This window comes from Apostichopus japonicus, chromosome 4 (assembly GCF_037975245.1).
Source record: "Apostichopus japonicus isolate 1M-3 chromosome 4, ASM3797524v1, whole genome shotgun sequence".
Classification (NCBI taxonomy): Eukaryota; Metazoa; Echinodermata; class Holothuroidea; order Aspidochirotida; family Stichopodidae; genus Apostichopus; species Apostichopus japonicus.
In genome coordinates this window covers 3,420,150-3,443,148 of record NC_092564.1, presented here as the reverse complement: position 1 = coordinate 3,443,148, position 22,999 = coordinate 3,420,150, and the positions used below count along the sequence as shown (strand labels likewise).

The window sequence follows — 22,999 nt, the reverse complement described above, 5'->3', positions numbered from 1 at the left end:
TTTACACTCAAATTGTTTCCTTTAAGCTTAAGGCAGGAATAAGGCAGTTTGTAGTTCTAATTTTTCCTTTTGTGATTTTGTATTGGTGAGGGGAGGGGAGGAAAGGCAAGGAGACTTTTTTGCAACATCTGACGTAAGGAAACATCATAAGTTTCTTTCACTTTAATTAAAAACATATTTGATTAGAACAAATCTGAGGGGAAGGAGGGGAGGGGGGAGGGGAAGAGGGGGATATTCTCCTTTGTCAATTTTATCAATTCTTGTCCCTACATAAAAGTAATACTGCAGTAATTGCATTGTTGTATCTCCATTAAATGTAGTGTATTTTTCACAGATTACTTGGCAAAACTTGTTTCATTGCCATACGCTTTTATTTGATATATTGGCCATTTCTCCATTTACGTCTCACAGATTGTCTCCCCACTGTGAGCACAAGCCTCAATTCCTGCATTCAGGACAAAGATGGCTCACTCTTCGATACATTCAGGCAATTCTGTCCAGATGGCATCACCAGCCCCCCCCATCGCCCCCCCTCAAGCGGAGTATTAGCTACGGTTCTTTCTTACCTATGGTCTTAGCTACGGTTCTTTCTTACCTATGGTCTTAGCTACGGTCCTTTCTTACCTACGGTCTTAGCTACGGTCCTTTCTTACCTACGGTCTTAGCTACGGTCCTTTCTTACCTACAGTCTTTGCTACGGTCCTTTCTTACCTACGGTCTTTGCTACGGTCCTTTCTTACCTACGGTCTTTGCTACGGTCATGAGAGTCATGTTGAGTGTGGTTCTACTCATTTATCATGTTGTCCATTCATGCTCCTATGGTGGATATCATTCAGTGAAGAGTTCATTCTTGTTGATAATCAGTGACGTACAGTGTGCCATATTGAATCATATTCAATGCAGGTTTGATCAACTTTTGTAAATTTTAAACATGGTGACACACAACTTGGGGTTTCCTTTTGCTGCTTATTTGCAGTTAAATTACAGTCAAATATCAGCTATTGGTCGAATCTGTTTAGAGAAATGCCCGGTTTCTGAGAAAAGGTGAATGATGTTTTTAAAACTGTGTAAAGTCAGTGTGACGCCATGTTCATGACCATGGGATAAACACTGTGTAAGAAGCCATAACTGAAACCGTTTAATCATATTCATGAAAGACGTCCCATACAAAGATTTCTTTGAACGGTAGGGTATAGATCAAATGATTGAAAGCTATTTATGGATGAGCGTGATGTTACTGTACCTACTATAAAACTATCAAACTTTCCCTAAAGAGGAAGCGATGGTGTACATCTGTAAGAATTCACTTTATATTTCGAAAGGGCTTGCAATAGTACATATTAAGACATATCCTATGTCAACAGTAAAGAATGTAGACAAGGATAATCTCATATTAAAATGCAAAGATCCAGTTAAGACAGGCAACTGTGTAAAGTTCTAGTAATGTACATAGTTTTAACACTTTCTTGTTGTGCAATCATTTGAACATCTTATCTATCATGGTTGTCATATTTATTTATTTTGAGTTTGACATGTGTACTCCTTTTTATAAATATGCTATATTTATACTGGTTTCAATAAATGAAATGGAAAAAAAAATGAAACTGAAATGAAAGATGTCTAAAGAGAGAGGAACAAGTTACTTCTCCCACTCGATAGGAAAAGCATAAATTAAAAGGAATCTATCAGTAGTGTCCACTTTGGATGCTGACGATAAAATAATAAATTTTAAATGTCAAGGCCGACACCTCTTCCCAATCTGGACGCAAATGTTCAGTTAACCATATGGGAACATAAAACACAATTTAGCCAATTTATGGGAAAGTACTGAAATGTAGAACTCAATCATGGATCATACAAAATCGCAAATAACAGCAACGTTAGGTAATCGCAGTAATCTGAACCTTCACAAATTAACTGAATCGTAAATCTGTATTAAAGCAGTCAACGTGGCTTGCCACAAACCTAGATATAACCTAATTCCCAAATGAAAATGCCTGGTCAAAACAGTAATGACCGTAATTTAAACTGACACAGGTTGGCACGCATTTCGTTACCATGAAACTGACTGAGAGAATTTCAAAGCCAGCTTTAAAGGTGTGAAGACTCGCGCAAAAAGAAACGTCTAATGCCGAATGAGGTGTAACAGAAGTGTTAGACACCACCATCGATCCCAGAAAATACACACACAGCTTGCTACCGTCGGTAATTAGACACTAGTGTACAGTCACAGTACATACTGCTGCGGTTAATACCCACAGCACAGTGTACAAGCGATACAGCGATGGACATCTCAGGTCCAGCTAAAGATAACAAGGTATCACGTTCCATTACTGTCTGCATTTTGAAGCGACATGAACAAAATGTCACTTGCAAGCAACAGAAAGTTAACTTTTTCAGATTTGGGGCGATTCTTCAATGCCTTTAAATGCTTTTCTTCAGTCGATTCTCAAAGATGCGTCCTACTGTAATCTTATGTATAGTTTCACCTCCTACTACGAAGGGGATAGCAGTTATTAATAGTGAATATTATAGTTGGAAATTGTTTGATATTCCTAATCCAGGATAAAACCACTACGTAGCTAAAACATCAAAGTCCCAGCACAACAATAAAAAAAAGTGTAGCACATTCTGAGTCAAGGGTGACTTTGCTGGAGATTGGAGTTTTAAGTCTTCAAGCAAGGATAGCAACTTTTCTATCACCCAGGCACGGGAAGTGCAATTTGAAGTCCGAGGAAACTCTTAAAAGCTCTTGAAGCAGGGAAATATACCAGTACATATTGAAATATATTTTGCAGAATTAGCAAGTTTGTAAAAGTTACTAACAGCTCCATACAACTCTTGAGTATTTCGTTAATAACATCTTGAGTATTTCAATAATATCTATCTCTTTGTGTTCACCATGCTCATTAACCTGTCTGTATTCTGTGCATGTTTTTGTCCCTTCTGTTACTGTTACTTGTCATTTAGCCTTTGAAGAAGATCCTGCTAGGATCGAAACGTCAGGCCAACTTACTTTTACACATTCTCTTACACAGGCTCTCTAGTGGATAAGCAGTTTGCTAACAGTTTTATTTTATTTTGAATCATAAAAATAATAATAATAATTAGAATTTCATGCATTGTACATCAGTGACGGATAGACCTTCTGAGGGTCTGCTCTCAATCATGGCAGAATTCTTTCTATTTGACATTTACAGCACCATGTCACTTCATATCTATGGTTACATTTCTGCACACTTGCCTACGTCAATTCTGATTTTTGAAATTTAAGATATAAATTGCTTTCACAATCAGTTTTCTTGTATCCCGCTAAAAACTGCTTTGCTTCAAAAATGACAAGTATGACACCAAGATCGGTATCATGAAACACATTTGTTTACAATTTTTTTTCTTTTGGCTATATAACCCTTTCACCTTCTATGCGGACATTATGTTTTCTATTTTTTTTTACATGGCTTTTGACATATTCCAATCCGCCAAGCCTCAGAAACATGCAGATGAAAGGATTCTGGTAATTAACCGCTAACAATTTCCCCCCTCTCTGCCAAAATTTTCGGTAGATTTCACTAACCTTTGAGAAATTCATTTTGCAGGATAAAATCTTTAATCGAATGTGATCTCTGTCTGAATGAGGGGGTCAAAGAAGGGGCTTCCAAGAATAAGGATAATAATAACAAGAGGACAGGACTGTGAAACTCTGGCTTTAAAAATGTAATCTTTTTCCAAATTATCCTATCAGTTTATCAATAAGAAAATCTTTCAGACAGAAACAAACTCTTGATCACTTTTCCATCTCGCAATGCTGTACCCGAAAAATGTTGTGATTCCAATTCATTAGCTATATGAAACTTTCTAGAACAGAAGGAATTTACCCCTCCCCCTCCCCAACCAACCTCCCCCCAAAATATGCTAGTAAGTCACATGATGGTCACCCATGATATATATATAATTATAATTAAATTATATAACTGATATATATACTGTGGTTGTTGTAACGTTAAAACTTTTAGATGAGCAAAACAACCTTTGTCATTTTGTCTCTTTGTTGGATTTGAGAGGGTAGGACATCATGTCTAATAATTTTCCAGTGTCACACCCATTGGTCTAAATCCTGGATCCCCCGCCTCCCCCCTTCCCGGGCCAAGGGGGGCCATCAATCTCAGAGCCTTGGTGGGTCTGGTACAGTGATGGCATTCTTATACCCATAGTTTATCAAGAAATATCCTAGAAAACCAACAATTACAACTTCATTTCCTGAGATATGTAAGTGTGTCATCAATTCTTCAGGGGATTCAGCTGTCTACTCAGGGCTCCAGTGTCAGACAGCCTTGGTGTCATGACAGAACACTGGTCTGACTACTGCCCTCCTGCCCCCACCCAACCCCCCCCCCCCCTTCCCAGAAAACACAAACCTCTACAGCTTGAATGAGAATCCAGCCTTGGAATCTGGGTTGGTCCATTATTCAGTTGTTTCCTATAGCAGGTAATGTCTGATTAAGGGTAATCTCAGTCAATATCAATGTTAATAAGAACTCTGAGAAAAGAAAACTACCTTTTGCTTTTTTGACTCCAAGTTGATCACACTCATTAGCTCTGCAATGATCCCATGGACCCCAAGATGAAACTACACAGTCCACAGGACAATGGACAGCACATGGCTGAATGGTATCCGGTAGTAACGAGATGTCACAGAGGTTGCTAGGCATTGGCAGGTGTTCTAGGAATGGATTGAATAAAAACAAAATTTAAAAACAAAATTAAAATAATAAAGGTTGTTTACTCTTCTTGAACTAACACATTGATCAACAATGATATCAATGCTACAAATCTGGATTATATGTTGACAACAACTTCAAGACAAGTGCAGTTATATACACATTAAGATTTCATAGAGAGTGTCTGCAATATACAGGACTTATCATACCGTGGGGAGGATTGTTTTATTAAGCAATGCTGAATTAATGCATAATTAATAAACATAAGAGCTGTACATGACAAAAGCACAATTTATACAAAATTAATGCCAGCATATTAGCAAGGTATATAATATACCAAACCTTGAATCCTGATCCAGGTGTTGTTTTAAATGTCTAGTTTTGTCATCTTGTCTTGCATAAATTAAGCTCTGTAGCAGCATGGTTTAAAGCTAATATTTTGTCACTAAACATAAGTGAAACAAATTTCATGTTTTTTTGCCTCATTCAAGGAAAGGTTGGTACAATTGATATATTTATTGATAGTGGTAAAATTAATTTTGTTGACAGAGCTAAAATTCTCGGTATTTATCTAGATTCCCATCTGACGTGGAAGTATCATATTGATTCTCTTTGTTCTCATATCTATAAGAACATTGGAATCCTTTATAAAATTTGTTATTTCATACCATACCATACTCTTAAAACATTATACGATTCACTTATCGATTATGCGATTCACTCCAAATTGTCCTAAATGTTGTCATATTATCTGGGGAAATGCTTTTCCATCTTATTTAAACAGCCTGCACATTCTCCAAAAGAAAGCTATTCAACTGATAACAAACACTTCTTATGATGCTCATAGTAAAAATCTTTTCTCAAATTGAAATATTCTATTTTCGATACTTCCAAATTCAAAGTTGCTATGTTTATGTATAGGTATGTAAGGTCATCTTTACCTCACAATTTTGATGCATACTTTAAGTATAACAAATGATATCCCTAACCATAACACACAATTTTTCTATACATCTTCATACAAATTTCACTGCTAGAGAAACTTCTCAAATGCTGCCTCTTTATAAACAAAATTGTTTATATAGTACCATTAAGGATGCCAAAACTATCATTTATGTTAAATCGAAACTGAAATCTCATTTGCTTAATGATAATTGTTTCTATAATGGTTTTTTTACTTTTCATTTTTCCTTGTTCCTTTGTTGTTCTGTTTTCTGTCGTTATCCAAGTTTGCCCTTTTTGCAAAGGGGGGGGGGGGACTGCTCGTAAAAGCTCTGCTTCTTCAGCCCTCCTCCACCACCTTGTAAATTTGTTTTTACTTTTGTATATTGTTTACTGTTGAAACAAACCCAGACTTCTCGCCTTTCTACAGGCAATTCCATGCAAGATCCAGCAAAGTACTATCTTTGTATCATTTTAACCTTCTTCTTTGCTTACAGTTACATACAAGATCTCATGTAGCAATGAACCATACAGCTGGCTAAAGTCTAAGTTGACAATAAGCAGCTTTGAAATGTTGAGATGTTTCATGATAGCCTGCATACCGACATGATTATAATCTGTCTGATAATCGGATAATTAATTGAAAATTTAGCTCAACCAGGAACACAACACTTCAGCAACTACTTTATGTCAAGTTTCTTCGTTGTTTTCCTGTTTTTTAAGATTTTATTCTTTCTTCGGCAGATGACCGCATCTCGTTACTACGGATGGTTGCCCATCGTTACCCGATTGACGTCACAAGAAATCTGTGAGCAACTTTGAAAGGTGTAACTAATTTAAACATATTAAAGTCAATTATGTACTATTCCATGTTTTCATGTAATAACCAGAGCATAACCCTACATTTGTATTAACCCACTTCCATTCATTATAACTATCGCTGCATCTCCTAACAACGGAGGAGTTTAAACTAAAGAACTGACAGACATCCCTTTCCAGCAAGACTCCCCCTCGAAAAATAGCCTCAAACTTTCCAAAATCGCACATGGCAGGATTATGTGAGGTCGCAGGCAGTTTAAATCCTTAAAGAGATTCATGTCCGTTTACTTGGATAAACCGAGACGTACTTTTACATTGGATATATCGAAGTGAAGCGATTGAATCAAGACGCCGAATAAACGTAGATAAAACGAAGAAACTTGCATCGCGGTCACCGAGCGGAATAGCCTAACAGCGATAGCATAACTCTTATGGTGTGACCTCGAATAAACTTTCCTCCAAATACGAGACCCTTCAGCATACAATTATGACATCGTCTGGGGAATGGGTAAACCTGAGCAAACACAACCAAAGAACCCAATGACTAAATCTTAACGTGAAATCATTCAGATCCATGAATTGCGGAACACGGCATTAAAAGCGATGTGTGAAGAATATCATCAACAATTTACTCATTGCTGGTTTTTCAACACACAAGATAAAAATAAAAATCCAATAACCGAGGAAAAAAATAGGGAAGAAAAAAATTATCAAGGAAAAGCAGGGGGAAAAAATTCAAACTTGAGATTGGACGATATATTCCTTCCATGTATGAGTCACGCCCCGATTACCTCGTACGAAGTTATGCGTGGGAAGAGGGTGAATTGGAATGGGGCACGCACAGACACTTCAGGATTGGTGCAAATAAGCAAACGCACCGATGATTTCAGAGATGAAATGCAGATCGCAATGAAATCTGACAGGTTCAAAGCTTCTATGATTAATGAAGACAATTTTTTTTAGGAATTTTTTGAATTTCTGATCTAACTCACGTTATTGAAAGAAAGAGAATATTTTGGGCAAAATATGTCATCGAATTGAAGTTTGAATAGCGTGACTTGACATCAAGATGGATGGATAAAAATTTATGAATAAGCAGATAGGGGGAGCTATGAACAAACTACTTTACACCCAACAATATAAACTAATGTAAGTTTATGGAAGTTAACACCAAACATTTGGATGATTGATATTGATTTATCCTCTAGTAAAATTTCATAAGAAAGGAAGCTTAAAATATTTACATTATTTTGTGAGTTGATATTATGGGTTATCTTGACCAACAGCATATTATTTATGTATTTATGAATAGAACAAAAAGGTTTCAATTCGGAACAGACAAGATTCTTGTTAACACTTGCTCACAGTTAGTGTTAAGAAACATTCCTTTCTTTGGTAAGGTTTTATCAGAAATCAAACACAAACTATTTCATGGAAATCGACTTTCAAATCATATTATTGATTTGGAACAAATTATTTCACAAATGAAAGAGATTATATAAGATTTGAGAGAGAGGATGGTGGGGGAATGGGGAAACAATAACATCCCAATTACATCATCAATGATGCAAAAAGAACAATCCAAACACAACAGTTGGTTGCATTACATCATCATCACATTCAAGCTTCCCATTAATTCACTTCAGTCAAATTATTAACGCAAAAGCGATGATATTTAAAAACATCAACAAAGTTCATAGTTCATCAAAAATTGTGCAATTAACTGCTCAATAGGCTTTAGAGTTCCGGGCACTTCGGCCCTGGCTCTAATATGTAAACAAGCTATGGTATAGGGTAGGTACCATTGCCATAATAGTGATATACTGGTTCAGACTAAATGTTGAAGTTCCCTCCAAAAGTAAGACATTTCTCACAATTTCATACATTCCTTTTGAGATCCTGCATATAAACAAATCAAACTCTTCTTGCGTGATTGATGGCAAGAGAATAAAGTTGACAGACCCTAGCAACCAACACCCTAGCAACCAACATGCTTAACCACAGAGATGTATTTCTCCCTGCGTCATCAGGATCACCCACTCACCGACATCGCTGACCCTGATGCAGAACACGTCTCTAGTCTGCACGCCTGCACCACAGGTGGCGCTGTTGCTCTCTTGGCTCTGGCACGGTGACCACTCTGACGCAAACCAAACGTATTCCTCCCTGTCATGAATGAAACGAGAATCAGATATGTGAGTGAGCTTATGAAAATAAACCGGCAATTACCTTAACATATCCCTCCTCTCTCGTTAGAGGAGGTGAGGGATAAAACACTCGAAGAGGAGGAAGTGGAGGGCGAGGCCAACAGGAGGTCGGTTTGAAGTTACCTAGCAATTACTTGGATGGAGCAAATGTTTCTGTTGCATCAACTTGCAAACCCCCTGCTGGTGAGAAATTATACCACAGAATGGAAGCTGGGACATCCAAAGTTTGAAGACAATCACCTTCAATCTATATACAAATTTATGTCCAGTGTTTAGTCAATTGCAGCACAAGCTAATCTACTTTAGGTGGGCTAAAATTAAAGAAAAATGACATTCTTCAAAATCAAAAGTTAAACTTTTGAGTTTCAACTAAAAAGATGAATTATCCACTAATTGGTGAAAATATAATTATTATTTTCTTACTTCAGCTAAAAGCTTTCAAGATTGAAAAAAATCACATAAAAAAATCAATCAATTGCCATTCATACTTTGGACATGCACAGCAAGTCGTTTTCATCTTCACTGTACCTCTCTGCTGCGTGTATGCTATACAGTTATCAATGGTGAGTGTATACCGATATATTTAATCAGATCTCATCTTTTTTTCTTTTTTTCTTTTTTTAATCTTTGAAGAAGATCCTGCCCAGGGTCTTTACACTTCAAGTCACACACGAAGTCTACATTTAGCACCTTAAGATGCTTACATAACAGTTCATGGTTGAAGGAATTCTGAAAGAAATATTTCTCCTTTAAAGTGATATATACGAACTGATCTAGCGATTGCAGCCTCCTTCCTCGTCCACGGCCTTAAAAAAGAAAATAACTGTTAAACAAACAGGAATGTCCCGATGGGAGAAACGGAAGTTCTCTCACTCATCTCTTGGAGAGAAATGTGTAGTGGTTGTGTGAAATCGGGTATGAAGCTAGCAGTACTTGCTCAAAAGTGAGGGTCAGTGGCTGAGTGTCTCATGACCGTTGTTTGTGGGGTTGATATATCGCCTGTTTGGATGTTCACCCTGATCAAATCTGCAAGAAGTAGGTCTAGGGGATGAAGATATTTTCGCACCGTATTTGGCTCTCAAGGCTATAATTCAGGAAAAGCACGATTAATCAATGAACAAGTCATGACATCAAATATGGGCAGGAAGAGGGAATTTCTCTCGTACATAGGATCGAGACATGAATGGGTTTTCACTTTTAAGGGTATAAAGTACTTTTTTTTTCTTCTCAAAAGCCACTCATTATATCAACCTTAGTTATATATTAAAGAAACTGCCACTCTTGATCAGAGTACATCCATGTTCATAAAGCAGGTCAGGCTAGAAGCATTTCTGTATATTACTATTTAGTCTAATTTTGATTTAACATACAAAGTTACCTTCAGTAGTGCTGCTGGGATCAAATTGTTTCTAAATATGATAATGATAGTTCTAGGTCATATTTTGGTCACTCAAGCTCAAACTTTTGGTGAGTGCATTTTATTGCCACACTGGTTTCATATTTTGGTATGCTTGAAATAGATCCCCTGCAGAACATTTATTGTAACTTCACCATTTAATGCGTTACCAGAAAGGGTTGTAAATGTTCAGTAGACTGCGTACCAGAGGTGCGCAATCTTTCCCTCGGACCACGACTCAGGATCTTCCATGGGGAGAGAGAGCCATGAGCCATCAGATCCCTGAACCTCAGAATTAAACGATGCTAAGAATGTATGAATAGGTAGCTTGCTGGAGTTATATCGAGTTCATATTTTATTAAAAAACATTGCTCCATTATTCATGACATGTCTTTCGGTACAGTTTTCAAAACTGTAGATAAATTGGGAAATATCCCAAACTTTGCGATCCGTCGCTGTATAAGTGTAAATATAATACCATAATTGTGATACTGTATGTATCACAAACCTGGAATCCAATGATATTCAAGAGCTCTGTGTGTGTGTGCGCGAACCACACAGCATACTAATGCCTGATTATAATTAAATAGCATTTACGTTATAGTAGTGACAGTAGATAGTTAATTGATGTTAAATACCCAAGCTGGGCAACTAAAGATTCGTAGAATTATTACGAAACAAGAAATATGTTCATCAATCACGAAATACAGTACTTTCCACACAGTATTATATCAACATAGAAACAGTCAAGGATTTCTACATGAGTTAAAGGCAAGGACCTCCACAAAAGTACAATATCATCTGATTCAAAATTGACTGCATGATTCCTCATTTCTCTGAATCCACAATCTTTTCCACAATTTAATCCACAAAATTGTTCTGTGATTCATCTTAGTTACCTTTCCAGTGCATTGTAATGAGGATATACTCTCCGTTCCTTAGCCTTAGATGTGACGATCTCAAGAAGGCCGCCCAATTAGGCCATTTTTATAATGATGGAGATCAAATTAACCGTCATTTGGAATCATTACCAGGGGGGAAGCTAGGACCCAACATCTCTTGTCATTTTTATACCATCGGCTGTGTTATGAAAATAATACCTGTATTGGTGACTCATAATTTAGTTTAATTTTATGCCCGGACTTGATGGAGAACATTTTCAAAGATTAACGATGCTACCTGGTTGTAAAGCACCGCCGCTGCCGCTTAGAGAAAACCATAAAATAATTTTTACGCTAAAGATATTACATTGATTATAGACTCCTGTCACTCTCTATCAATTGATTTATCCTTAACTCATGACCGACCAAATTTCAAACGGTTTTTTAGAGTCTTTCTTCGAGTAAACCTTTTTTTTTTCGGACAGGGAGAAAGATCATGCTTTTGATGACTGTATTTGAATTAGCATCGCTTTTTATCCACCAGCTTATGAGAAATCATGTCTCACAATTACAAGGTCAGTGGCTTGTCTCAAATTTCTGCTCAAAACTGAGCATTTTTATCTGTTCTAAGGAAATTCATTTAAATATTGTCTATTCCAAAGTCGGGCAAGGCAAAGCAATAGAAGGGGGAAAAAAATTGGTGTGGCGAATAGTTTAGCATAACTTTGGAAATATCCCATTGCAACAAATGGTCGCATCCGAATGGACGGGTTTTTGCTCTGCTTGTAAACCTCCAAGTTACAGTGTATGACGCAGGGCTTAGTCATTTCATTACCGCCTTATTCCGTAATCCACTTTAGAAGTTCATTACATTTAGGGAAACTGATTTGACTTCCTTTTTATTTTTTTTCTTGTCCAATTTTCAGCAAGTTATATTTTAAAGAATATGTTGTTCCAGAATCAAATGGAAGCGATCACAAATTTCTAATTCGGAATAAGTCATAAGAATCCATTCCTCGCTAATTAAATCAAGCAGCCTCATACTTATAATTAAAACACATTCGTGAAAATAAAACGCATCCATGAAAACCACATTTACATCTCCAACATACACACCTTCGGGATATTTATAATCTTGTATGAATATAATCCTAAAGCTATAAGTGACAGCAAAATGAAAAGAAAGAAAGATATATAAACCTTCTTTGTTTTCATTTCAATGTGAGGATGTATATGATTGACAACATTGTACTATACCTCTCGATACTTTGTGAACCTGATTTGAAATAATTTCCAACAAAAAAACAAAAAAAAACACAAATCAAACAAATTGAGAGGAGGTGGAAGTTAGACAGTATTAGAATCATTTAATAGTAAAAGTATGAGTCAAAGTGTAACAATAGTTTTATAAGAATGTTTGTGCCTAGAGCTGCATTTTACTCGCTTGAAAATAGCACTGTCGTCTGACCACACCAGTTATGTTCACATATGGATAGTCCCAACCCCCCCCCCCCTCCCCTAGTCTGAACAAATACAGAACATTTTGTGTCCCTCAAAATTCATGTTTTCCTTTTTCTTTTTTGAGAAGGAAGTTTTCTTACACAGAGGGTGCTATTATATTCAGGAAGCCCATGTTAGGTGTCACTTCATGCAATGGGTTTATGGCCATGCATGGAGATTCATGTCGCAAATAGGTTTTGGACTTATGGGATCTACAAAGATTATTAGCATGGAACTTAGGTTTTTCTAGCTTCAATCAATCTACCTAATAAAATTATTGCTCTGCAAATATGCCCTAGTTCCATGAGTATATAAAATTGGGGGAGGGGAGGGGAGGGGAGGAGGTTACACAATTCTTTGTGTCACAAAAGCTTATCCTTACATGACATACAGTATGTAAATTAAACATCATTGAAAGTGTGGGTATGTTACTGTAAATGTTCAAATTCAATTTGGTGTGTAACATGTATAAAATCAATTTGTTGAGCTGAAAACAATACAAAAGCAGTATGAAGAAAAGACAAATTTTCATTTTTCTCCTTCAAGGATGTCATCGGGGAGGAATAGAGCTTCCAATTCAGATCAATATTCTGTTTAAATGACAAGAATTGCAAAACAAAATGGTTGACACATTCCTGACAAATGTAGAGTAGTTACTTGTTATTAATGAAACGATTGATATCTGGTCATTCGAGAGTAATTACAAATGAAAAGAAATCCTGAAACCATTATTGTTAATGTGAGTGAGACAGATGATATTCTCCACACAATATGAAAAAAAAAAAAAATCATATTTAGGAGATATCTCACACAATTTAGATATTCTTTCACGTACAAAACTAAGGACTTGAAAAACCACCGAAGCATACATCAACAAACATTGCAAGCACCACTAACAGTTTTGTCAAAACCTTAAAAAAAAAATTCCCTCACAGATGAGCACTTTTTTGTTTCTCTATCGATCTGCAACTCTCCAGTCTGTTGCCTGCAAACTTTATATCAGAGTACTTTTCTTTTGCCAGAGACACTTGCGAGGGTCAATGACGGAGCAAAACTGTGAAGTCCTTCCTTCCAGGCCAGTTTTCTCTGTGCCACATGCACGCAGGAAGCATTCCACTTCACAGTACAGAATTTTTTTTGGTAAAAAAAAGAAAACTTAACTATCTAAGTATATAACATCAGCGTCCAAACGAAAAAAATGGATTATGCCCCTCGGGTTTGGCGAGAGCCTTACTATGTGAAACAAAGACTGCCTAAACAGAACCACTCAACATCATTTGGAGCAGAATACATAACCCATTAAACCGGCCGGGGGGCAATTTCGACGCGAATTATTAGGAGGTCCGTCGCAAGGTGGAGAGGACGACCTGATCACCTGGAAGGTTTTACCTGGAGGAAATCGACCGTCCAGAAATTTGTGGATTCAATTTGGTGGCTTTATCTGAAGGATAACTCTAGGGGCCTTAAGTAGGGTTTCACCTTGACAGTCCAAGCTCGAACGAGCACAATTATTCGACACAAATGACCACATGGAAATTTTGTTGGTTTAGAACAAGACATTTGCTAAATATAATCTGGGAAAATGTGACTCAGCTTTGGTATTTTCTTGTTTTGGCAAATCACATGAGGGTCATGTTTTTACCAGGTCTGTTGATAATTATCATTGGCTTGGCAGCTGGCTCGATTTGATCAACCTCGGTATGAATAGAGTACTATTCAGATCTAGTAATGATGGCTCGTTAGACATTCAGCTGATGACCAACCCTCCCAAAAATATAATACTTCAGCTTAAGAGATGTTAGAGGCTGCCTATATACACCTGCATTACAGTGGGATACGGCTTTCTTTTCACTTATGCAATAATATCATAATAATAATAATTATAATAAATGCAAATTTATATAGCGCTAATATCCAGAGGAAAACCAATGCTCAGTGGCGCTAGTGCTCAGGGAAGGCTGTCATAAATAGCTAAGTTTTGAGTCTGTTTTTGAAAATGTTAACGTTGGGTGCCGACTTGATGTGCAGTGGAAGTGAGTTCAAAAGAGTAGGAGCGGCCTTAGGAAACGATCGTTGACCATATGATTTGAGCTTCCAATTAGGTACATTGAGCAGTAGCTGATTTGAGAATCGGAGAGAGCGGGTGGTGGTCTTCCGACTGATCATGGTACTCATGTATTCTGGTGCTAATCCATGCAGGGCTTTATATGTGAGCAGGATGATCTTGAAGTTTATCCTGTAGGAAACAGGTAACCAGTGCAGTTGCCGAAGAACTCAAGTCACTATCACTCTATACTTCAGGAGTTCTCAAACAATTTGAGACAAACATTAATACCACATTGCCAGACAGAATCAAAATCTCACTAGCCTTTTTATCTCAATTGAAAGATGTTCTTGATACTAAGATACTAAAGCCTTAAGGGGCCAGGTATACAGGATCAGATCAACACTCCATACTGGATGGACTGACACCTTCCGTAGGCCAGATTGGGCCAGCGGGCCACATATTGAGAAGCCCTGCTGTGTAAGTTTGTCACTTTGGATCTTTATTTTCACGACTCATTTCCAAACACATGTTTAGTGATCAAATACTGAAGACAAGTCAAGTTAGCAAGTTTGTGTCGATGCTTTTTTGCCAGGAACCGTCAATTATAACCGAGAAGGGGCGGAACATGATGAAAAGAAACCGTCATTTTAATATTTACAAATACAGCCTCATTCTACCGAAAGAAGTCCCTCGAATTATGGGAAATAATTTCCAAATTTGCAAAGCAAGTAACATACCTCTAGTTAATTCCTCCCAGCAACTTCCTTCATTTCCAGCTATGTTGCTCTTCATTTATTTTTTGTGCTTTATAATAATTTATAATAAATTATCATTTTATTATAATTTTCTGAATTCCATATGGGTTCAAAACTTGAAAAAATTTCTTCGAATTCGATAACTGCTTTTGTTCGGTGCAGAACCACAGAATAAGCATGAACAGAAGCAATTATCAAATTAAAAGAACCATGTTTCAAATCTCGAACTAAGTCCGCGATACCCCTTCTTTGCAGCATTGTAACTTACCGATCACTCTATTTGTTCCCACGAGCTGCACCATGGCCAGAAATAGACAAGGCATTCTAGCCAATTGGCAAAATAGCAGATTTATGCAATAATCGGTTTACGGAATACAGTTCAACAAAGTCAATGACATTTGCAAATTATTGGAGACACCTACCTCTGACAATCCAAGCCAGCCTGGTCTGGAAACAATGTTGAATCGACTTCACTGCATGACTGATACTGCACCAGCTCCTCACAGAGATGACCACGCCCCCAGGGAACTTGCGTCACAGTACGTGTGCGATACTGAAATATTCAACAAGCAGGAAATATTAGCAATGCAAAGAAATTAATCTTGCAGCCCAAGTTAGGTCTCTTTAATTATTCAAATGTAGAATTCTGTGTTATTAACGTTACTCTTGGCATATATATACCCGAGTAGAGTCTTAAAGTTTCAACTATCAACTGGTACAGTACTGTAGGTCATCAGGGCATCTCGTGGTAGATCTAGTAGTCAATCTAGTGGTAGATCTTGTTGTAGATCTAGTGGTCACTGTAGATCTTGTTGCAGATCTAGTGGTCTATCAAGTGATAGATCTACTGGTAGATCTAGTGGTCCATCTACTGGTAGATCTAGTGGTCCATCTACTGGTAGATCTAGTGGTCCATCTACTGGTAGATCTAGTGGTCAATCTACTGGTAGATCTATTGGGATAGATCTAGGAATAGATCTACTGGTAAATCCAGTGGTAGATTTATTGGTAGATCTAAATGTCAATGTAGTGGCAGATCTAGGGATATATCTAGTGGAATATATCTAGTGGTATATCTAGTGGTATATCTTCACTGACTCATAGATTGTGAATACATAAAGATTGAAGCTTAGAACTTAGAAAGGCCATACTTATACCAAACCTTGAACAAGTTTATGTCATGTGCTAAGTGAAGGTTACCATTGCTTTTTGCTACAAAATGAGGTACTGTTGTTTGAATAGATGCTTTCTAGTCACTTCGCCCAACAACCATTTCGCCCAACTGCCATTTCGCCCAACCAGCCTGGTCATTTTGCCCAACCAGCCTAGTCATTTTGCCCAACCAGCATGGTCATTTCGCCCAACCATCATAGTCATTTCGCCCAACCAGCATGGTCATTTCGCCCAACCGTGTTGGTCATTTCGCCCAACCTTATTTTTACTAATATTCAGTCAGAATAATATTACTTTTTCTATTCCACTAGTTCAATTTGATTTATTTTGGGTTAGGTTACTTCGTAATAGGTAAATAAAAAAGTGAGGTCCGCTCGATATCGATCGGAGTCTGAGCAGTTATTTCGGGTATAATGGGAGGATTACACTACTTTAGGCATTTACGCATACAATGGGAGTAATATTATTATACAAACACAGGGGAATCGGTCTTCATAAAAACCTATCAAACCTAACCCCTAAACACTGATCCATCCTACTGACTAACAATTCCCGAACTTTTCCTTATTAAATTGAAAAAAAAAATATAAAACCCGTCCATAATATTGAATTACTATATTTAATCAATGTAACCACTTTATCAATGTAACCACATATGTAATCACATATGTAATCAATTTAACCACGACTTCAAGTTTCCTTAATACTCGGTTCGTATCCCGTAACGTTAACAATTCCCGAACGTTTACTATATCAAACCTATCAAACCTAACCCCTAAAACACTGATCCATCCTCAAGATTCCTTAATATTCGGTTCGTATCCTGTAACGTTAAAAATTCCCGAACGTTTCCTTACTAAAGTTACACAAAGTAAAGGACTTCAAGTTTCCTTAATATTCCTTAATATTCGAACGTTTACTATCAAACCTAACCTCTAACACACTGATCAATCCTCAAGTTTCCTTAATATTCGGTTCGTATGCTGTAACGTTAAAAATTCCCGAACGTTTCCTTACTAAAGTTATACAAAGTAAAGGACTTCAAGTTTCCTTAATATTCCTTAATATTCGAACGTTTACTATCAAACCTAACCCCTAACACACTGATCAATCCTCAAGTTTCCTTAATATTCGGTTCGTATCCTGTAACGTTAACAATTCCCGAACGTTTCCTTTTGAAATATCATATTTAATCAAGGTTGGGCGAAATGACCAGACTGGTTGGGCGAAATGACCAGGCTGGTTGGGCGAAATGACCAGGCTGGTTGGGCGAAATGACCAGGCTGGTTGGGCGAAATGACCAGGCTGGTTGGGCGAAATGGTAAGGTTGGGCGAAATGGCAGTTGGGCGAAATGGTTGTTGGGCGAAGTGTCCTGCTTCCGAATAGATTATCCAATAAACAAAGTATTTAATTAAACACAACAAGATTGCAATAATAAGGGTTATAATCAAATGTTGGAAATTTCAATCCTATTCTCATATGTCCTCCATCGATTTAGTTAATAATTGTTATGTTATCAAAAATGCCAGAAAAAGATTTTGTTTCATTATGACTACTTTACCAGGTTAACAATTCAATATAAATCTATTTTCATGATATTTATGGCATTGTGAGTATTGTTTTACAATGCTGTCATGGTGTAGAGGCTTATTAAGCATTATAATGACTTCCTAAAATTTCAATATCATCAAACAGAGGTGGGGTTTTAAGACTGGTGTCTTTATTACATTGAATTTGTCTACTTAAATTCTACCAGAGCAAATAGTAAGAACAGGTAGAAGACATCAAAATCACAAACATAATTCAAAATTGACAAAAATCATGAAAAGTTTAAAAAAATAAAAAAATCGGGTGCTAATTATATGAAATCTATTCAAGGCTGTTCAATCTAGTCCTTGTGAAATATAATGCAAAGAAAAAACACTTGAGCACTTTCAAAACAGTTACAAATCAATCTGATGCATATATGTCACTCTACCACCACTCCCCCCCCCCCCCCCCAGCATGTCCTACATACATTTTCTCCTCACATTCATAAAGATAACAGCATGATATGAAACAAAAATGTATGTTTTTCCTTCATACCTGAAGGATAACATATCAGAGAGGTGTCTGTACCCTGTTACTATTAAATCAATTTCAAAAATTGGCAGTGTAAAAATTATGGGGAAAAAAGAATAAACCTTTGCCACTTTCCAAGGTAATTTTTATTTGTCACACCTGAAGATTTTCTGGTTCCAGAGATGATTTTCACAATTATTAGCTAGCAGTTGAAATCTTAAAACTGCCATGTTCGTTGATGTTTGACAATGTCCATGTGCGTTACCTTGCTTTATTTGTCTTTCCCTATTGGCATGCCAATAGTTAAAGGAGTATAGACCGTGCATAAAGTGTGTTTCTCTCTAAGATGAATACTTTTAAAAGTTCAGGCAAGCGGTGTTTGCAAGAAGGTAGCCATTGACATACAATTGTAATTGATATTGGATTTAATAACTTACAGGTTTTATTTAATATAATCTATACAATTTCACTTAAGACTTTTGCAACAGATAATATTTTACAGTTCAATATAGATCTAATAACATTGCATGCTACAGTAGTTGTGAAGTTTTTTGTTTGTTTTTTGGTTTTTAATTCCGCATGCAGCTGCTACTGTAGGTACAGTACTTATCACAGACGTATGCAGAAACTTTACAGGAAAACAAAGATAGCATTTCACCACTCATGGTGTCTGGGAAGGGCTGTGTGAGGGTGCAGTGGTGATACCTTAGGGCTTTGAGTAATAGATCAAAGCAATGATAAAATGTCTACTGCCAAAATGACAATATATTTATATATATATATATATAGGTAAAGCACATTATGCATTCTATTATAAACACAACCAAAATGATACCAATGAGATTGAAGATGAGACAGAGTAGGTAAAACAGAGGCAGGAAGTTGGTCTTGAAGTCTGGTTGACATTCAGACTTTTCAACTCAATATTTGTGAAAAGGTCAAAGTGCGGGGGGGGGGGGGACAAATACCTTGTCATGATTGTGTCTTTGTGTATACAGTGGTGCCAAAAAGGTTCATTTAGACTTTCAATATTGCATGGTATTGTTAATTTGGTCATGCTTATAATGGAATGCTCCATCCGAATGAGAAATAAAAAGGGTTATGCCAGCTAGAGTTGAGAGCCCCAAATAACCAGATGGGAAATGCTGTTGCACATGTGAGCTAACATCACAATGTTCTACATCTTAGCTGTGAAATCACATTTTCTATTTTACATTTTCCTAAAGAAATATTGTTTATGTCTAATGGACTATGAGAAAATGATAATTTTAACATTTTCATTAAACTATGTCTGTTTATTATTCATAGCTTATGTGAACACAATGGTTCATTAGGAAATAAAAAGGACAATGTTCAAATTAAATGATCATTAATCAAATCTCCTAGATTCACCAACTATTGAACCCTTTTATATGACATGTCCTTTAGACATTAGCATACATATGAAATTTTGAATGAGTTGGCCAGACTGCACATAAATCATATTACCATATAAATAAACTCATCAACCCATTGTAAATATTGTTAACATATGAATGAATGGTTGTACTTCCAATATATGACCAGGGAGTTGTTATGGAACTCCCTGATATGACTCACCAATTATCACATGCACCCATAGCTACAGCCATGTTGCTTTAATTACAAGCAACTAGTCTTACGATGTGTAGTGAATCATACTATCTGTCGCCCTCTACTTCCCAAATCAAAACCTATCTAGCTCCTGAGCAAGTGGTTGCACTTAGTTTACTGTATATTAATGACCTAGTATAATTCTGTCTTAGCTGGAGTCAAAACAATAACACTCATCACACATGAACATGGTGATTCTAAAACATATCGTAACCTATGGTAACCCTGCAGCCAGCTGGTTCAAGGACATTTCAAACTGCCTGCACTCTTCTGCACTTTTACCAACTTAATTCCTAAACCTTTTGTTTTCGCTTATTCATTCCTAGATGATGAAAGTTAAGTGTCTGCCATGGTCAACAATTTGACCAAATATGTCAAGCGTTATAACCCAAAATAAGATGGTCAATCTCAGCGACGTAGCCAGGAATTTGAAAGGGGGGGAGCACTTTTTGCGATTGATATCGATTTTCAAAAATTTAGGCACGACTATCTGAGCGGAGCGCCACCATCGGTTGGCGCGGAGCGTACAAGAAAATTTTTGGTTTTACAAACCCCCCAGATGGCCGGAAACGGCCCTTCCCGAGTGTTCATGCTGGTTCCATGGCCTCTTGCTAACTTGAGACACCTCATTCAATATCACTTTTCAACCAAAAAACCAAACGAGTTAAGATAGTACATAATTCAATAATACATAATGTATTTAAAATTAGCAAGGTACATGTACAGAGTAGTCTTACTTTTCAACTGCTGATACTTGTAGTTACATATATAAATAGGCCAGAAATGTCTTAGATACAACTATAGCCAGTAATTGTCTTTGATACAACTGTAAATGTTTAAGTTAGCCTAATAAGAGAAGGCGATAGCTATCCGACGATTGCCATCTGATTCAACTTTCTCAACTGTTTTCTCAACTGAAATATTATCTGCGTAAACAGGTTCCAGGGATGTAAGTGCAGCCCCAAAAAAAAACCGGAAAAAATATTCGGAGACCCCAGGTGAATGCCGTCCTAACACATCCTACTCCTAGCTCTGACTACTTACACACTATCGTTATGTTAGGCTAGCTCAGAAGTATTAGCGCTAACACATCTTACCCCTAGTTCTTACTACTTACACACTATCGTTATGTTAGGCTAGCTCAAAGTTACGAATACGTCGCAGCGAACTACGGAATAAAAAACAGTCTCACATTCGAATGCGATCACAAATATCGACTTTCATATGCGTATCCCGTAGATTTCCGCCGCTCACAAATATCACGAGCGTTAATTCCAAAACTTATGTCGAGCACCAGCAGTTACGAAGATATTAATTAGCAGTCCAATCAACATGAATTAGGCAAGGTTTTTCAACGACAGAAATGAGCTATAGCGGTTTGAAGTTCGCACGTACGCAACGATATTCACATGGCACAATGTTGTACAGTGCAATGCGATGATGCGAAACTGGAAATGGTATTTTGAGTGATCGATGAGTGAAAATTGAAGTTAGCTTGCTACAACGGGCCAGGCATTTTTGCCGCGTTGTGTCTTTGATATTCGAACAATTTTGTGGAACTTTATTGGAATTTAAAAAAAAAACGGATTTCCGTAAAAATACGGAAGACTTATTGGAATTAAAAAAAAAAACGGATTTCCGTAAAAATCCGGAAGACTTACATCCCTGAGGTTCTTAACTAGATGTTACAACACTGACAAGATCGGATCCTATAGTCTTTTTCGGCGGGTAGAGTGTTGAATGAAACGGCACGCGATAGAAATGACAGCCTAAATTAGAAGACTAGGTCACCTAATTAAGCCATATTCTTGCTACGTTCATTTCAATAGTTATTCCTGTCTAGACTCTTAAACTCGTCCAGCAAGCTTATGGATTTGAAATATGGTTGTTTTTAAAAAAAGATAACTTGGCCAAAAAAAGTGTAGGCCCGGGCCCACAGTGCTACATACTGGCTACGCCCCTGATCATATGATATCATATTATCAGCAGATTTTGTTTCCTGTTTGAATTCTTTTACATGTTCTTTTACATAATATATCAGAAAGACAAACATAGTGCTCTTTTACAATTTTTCAAGTAGAGTGATTCTTGTTTATTGTCCAATGTCTGGACTTTAATACATTGACCAACTTAACTGATGGACAATATAATCTTTCATATTTTGGAATATAGCCAGATATGCAGTGGCCTAAAAACAAATATCGTTATCGCAGTGTATTAGCAGTGTAATAATTATTTATAGGAAGTGCGTATCACGTACGATTGCTAGCTTAGCTTCATAACATGCTGTTCGTGCAACAACTTAGGACGAATCATAGAAAGGATGAGAACGAACGTTGTCGACGTTGTTGTGCATACGGTTCGTGACATTCCATAGAGTGCGGTTAGGTAGGCAATATGTATTTTATTACGCAGTGGCCAACTGTAGGCTTGTAATAGGCTATAGGCTAAATTTAGCTAATTGCATCTGCCAAACTAAGTAGTAGTTGAATCAGTAGGCGTGAATGTTACTACGATTACAATCGAGTTAACGGAGCTGACGAGTATTCAAGATCAAAAGAGCACTGACAAAATACCATGCTAAAAAAACAACAGTTTTTAAACATTTTTTTCGACACTGAAAGGGGGGGAGCGGTCGCTCCCCCTGCTCCCCCCCCTGGCTACGTCCCTGGTCAATCTAGATATCAAACAAGACTTCCCTATGTAGCTTTCCTTCGAACATTGAAGAATTTTACTGTGGAATAGCGCCCGGAAATTTATCAAAGGGAGGGACTCAAAGAGCTTCGTGTTTTAAATCATTTTCATTGCACGAGAAACATGTTGAATTGACATCATACGGTATCAATAGTATTTATGTGCCCTCTCTA

General features: G+C 37.1%; 1 protein-coding gene and 1 long non-coding RNA gene across 7 annotated transcripts in view; one reads left to right on the top strand and one right to left on the bottom strand.

Moving 5' to 3' along the window:
- Positions 1-22,999, bottom strand: part of LOC139966160 (thrombospondin type-1 domain-containing protein 7A-like) — a 198,940-nt gene that overhangs the window by 31,351 nt on the left and 144,590 nt on the right. For all 6 annotated transcript variants that reach the window (XM_071968908.1, XM_071968909.1, XM_071968907.1 and 3 more), the window contains 3 exons: positions 15,688-15,818; positions 8,524-8,645; positions 4,556-4,720 (listed from right to left, as the gene is read on the bottom strand). In XM_071968908.1, the coding sequence (XP_071825009.1) occupies positions 4,556-4,720; positions 8,524-8,645; positions 15,688-15,818 (418 nt within the window). The remainder of the gene's footprint in view (positions 1-4,555; positions 4,721-8,523; positions 8,646-15,687; positions 15,819-22,999) is intronic.
- Positions 20,344-22,808, top strand: LOC139966162 (uncharacterized). The gene is made up of 2 exons (XR_011792493.1): positions 20,344-21,070; positions 21,803-22,808. It is a non-coding gene; the product is annotated as an uncharacterized lncRNA (long non-coding RNA).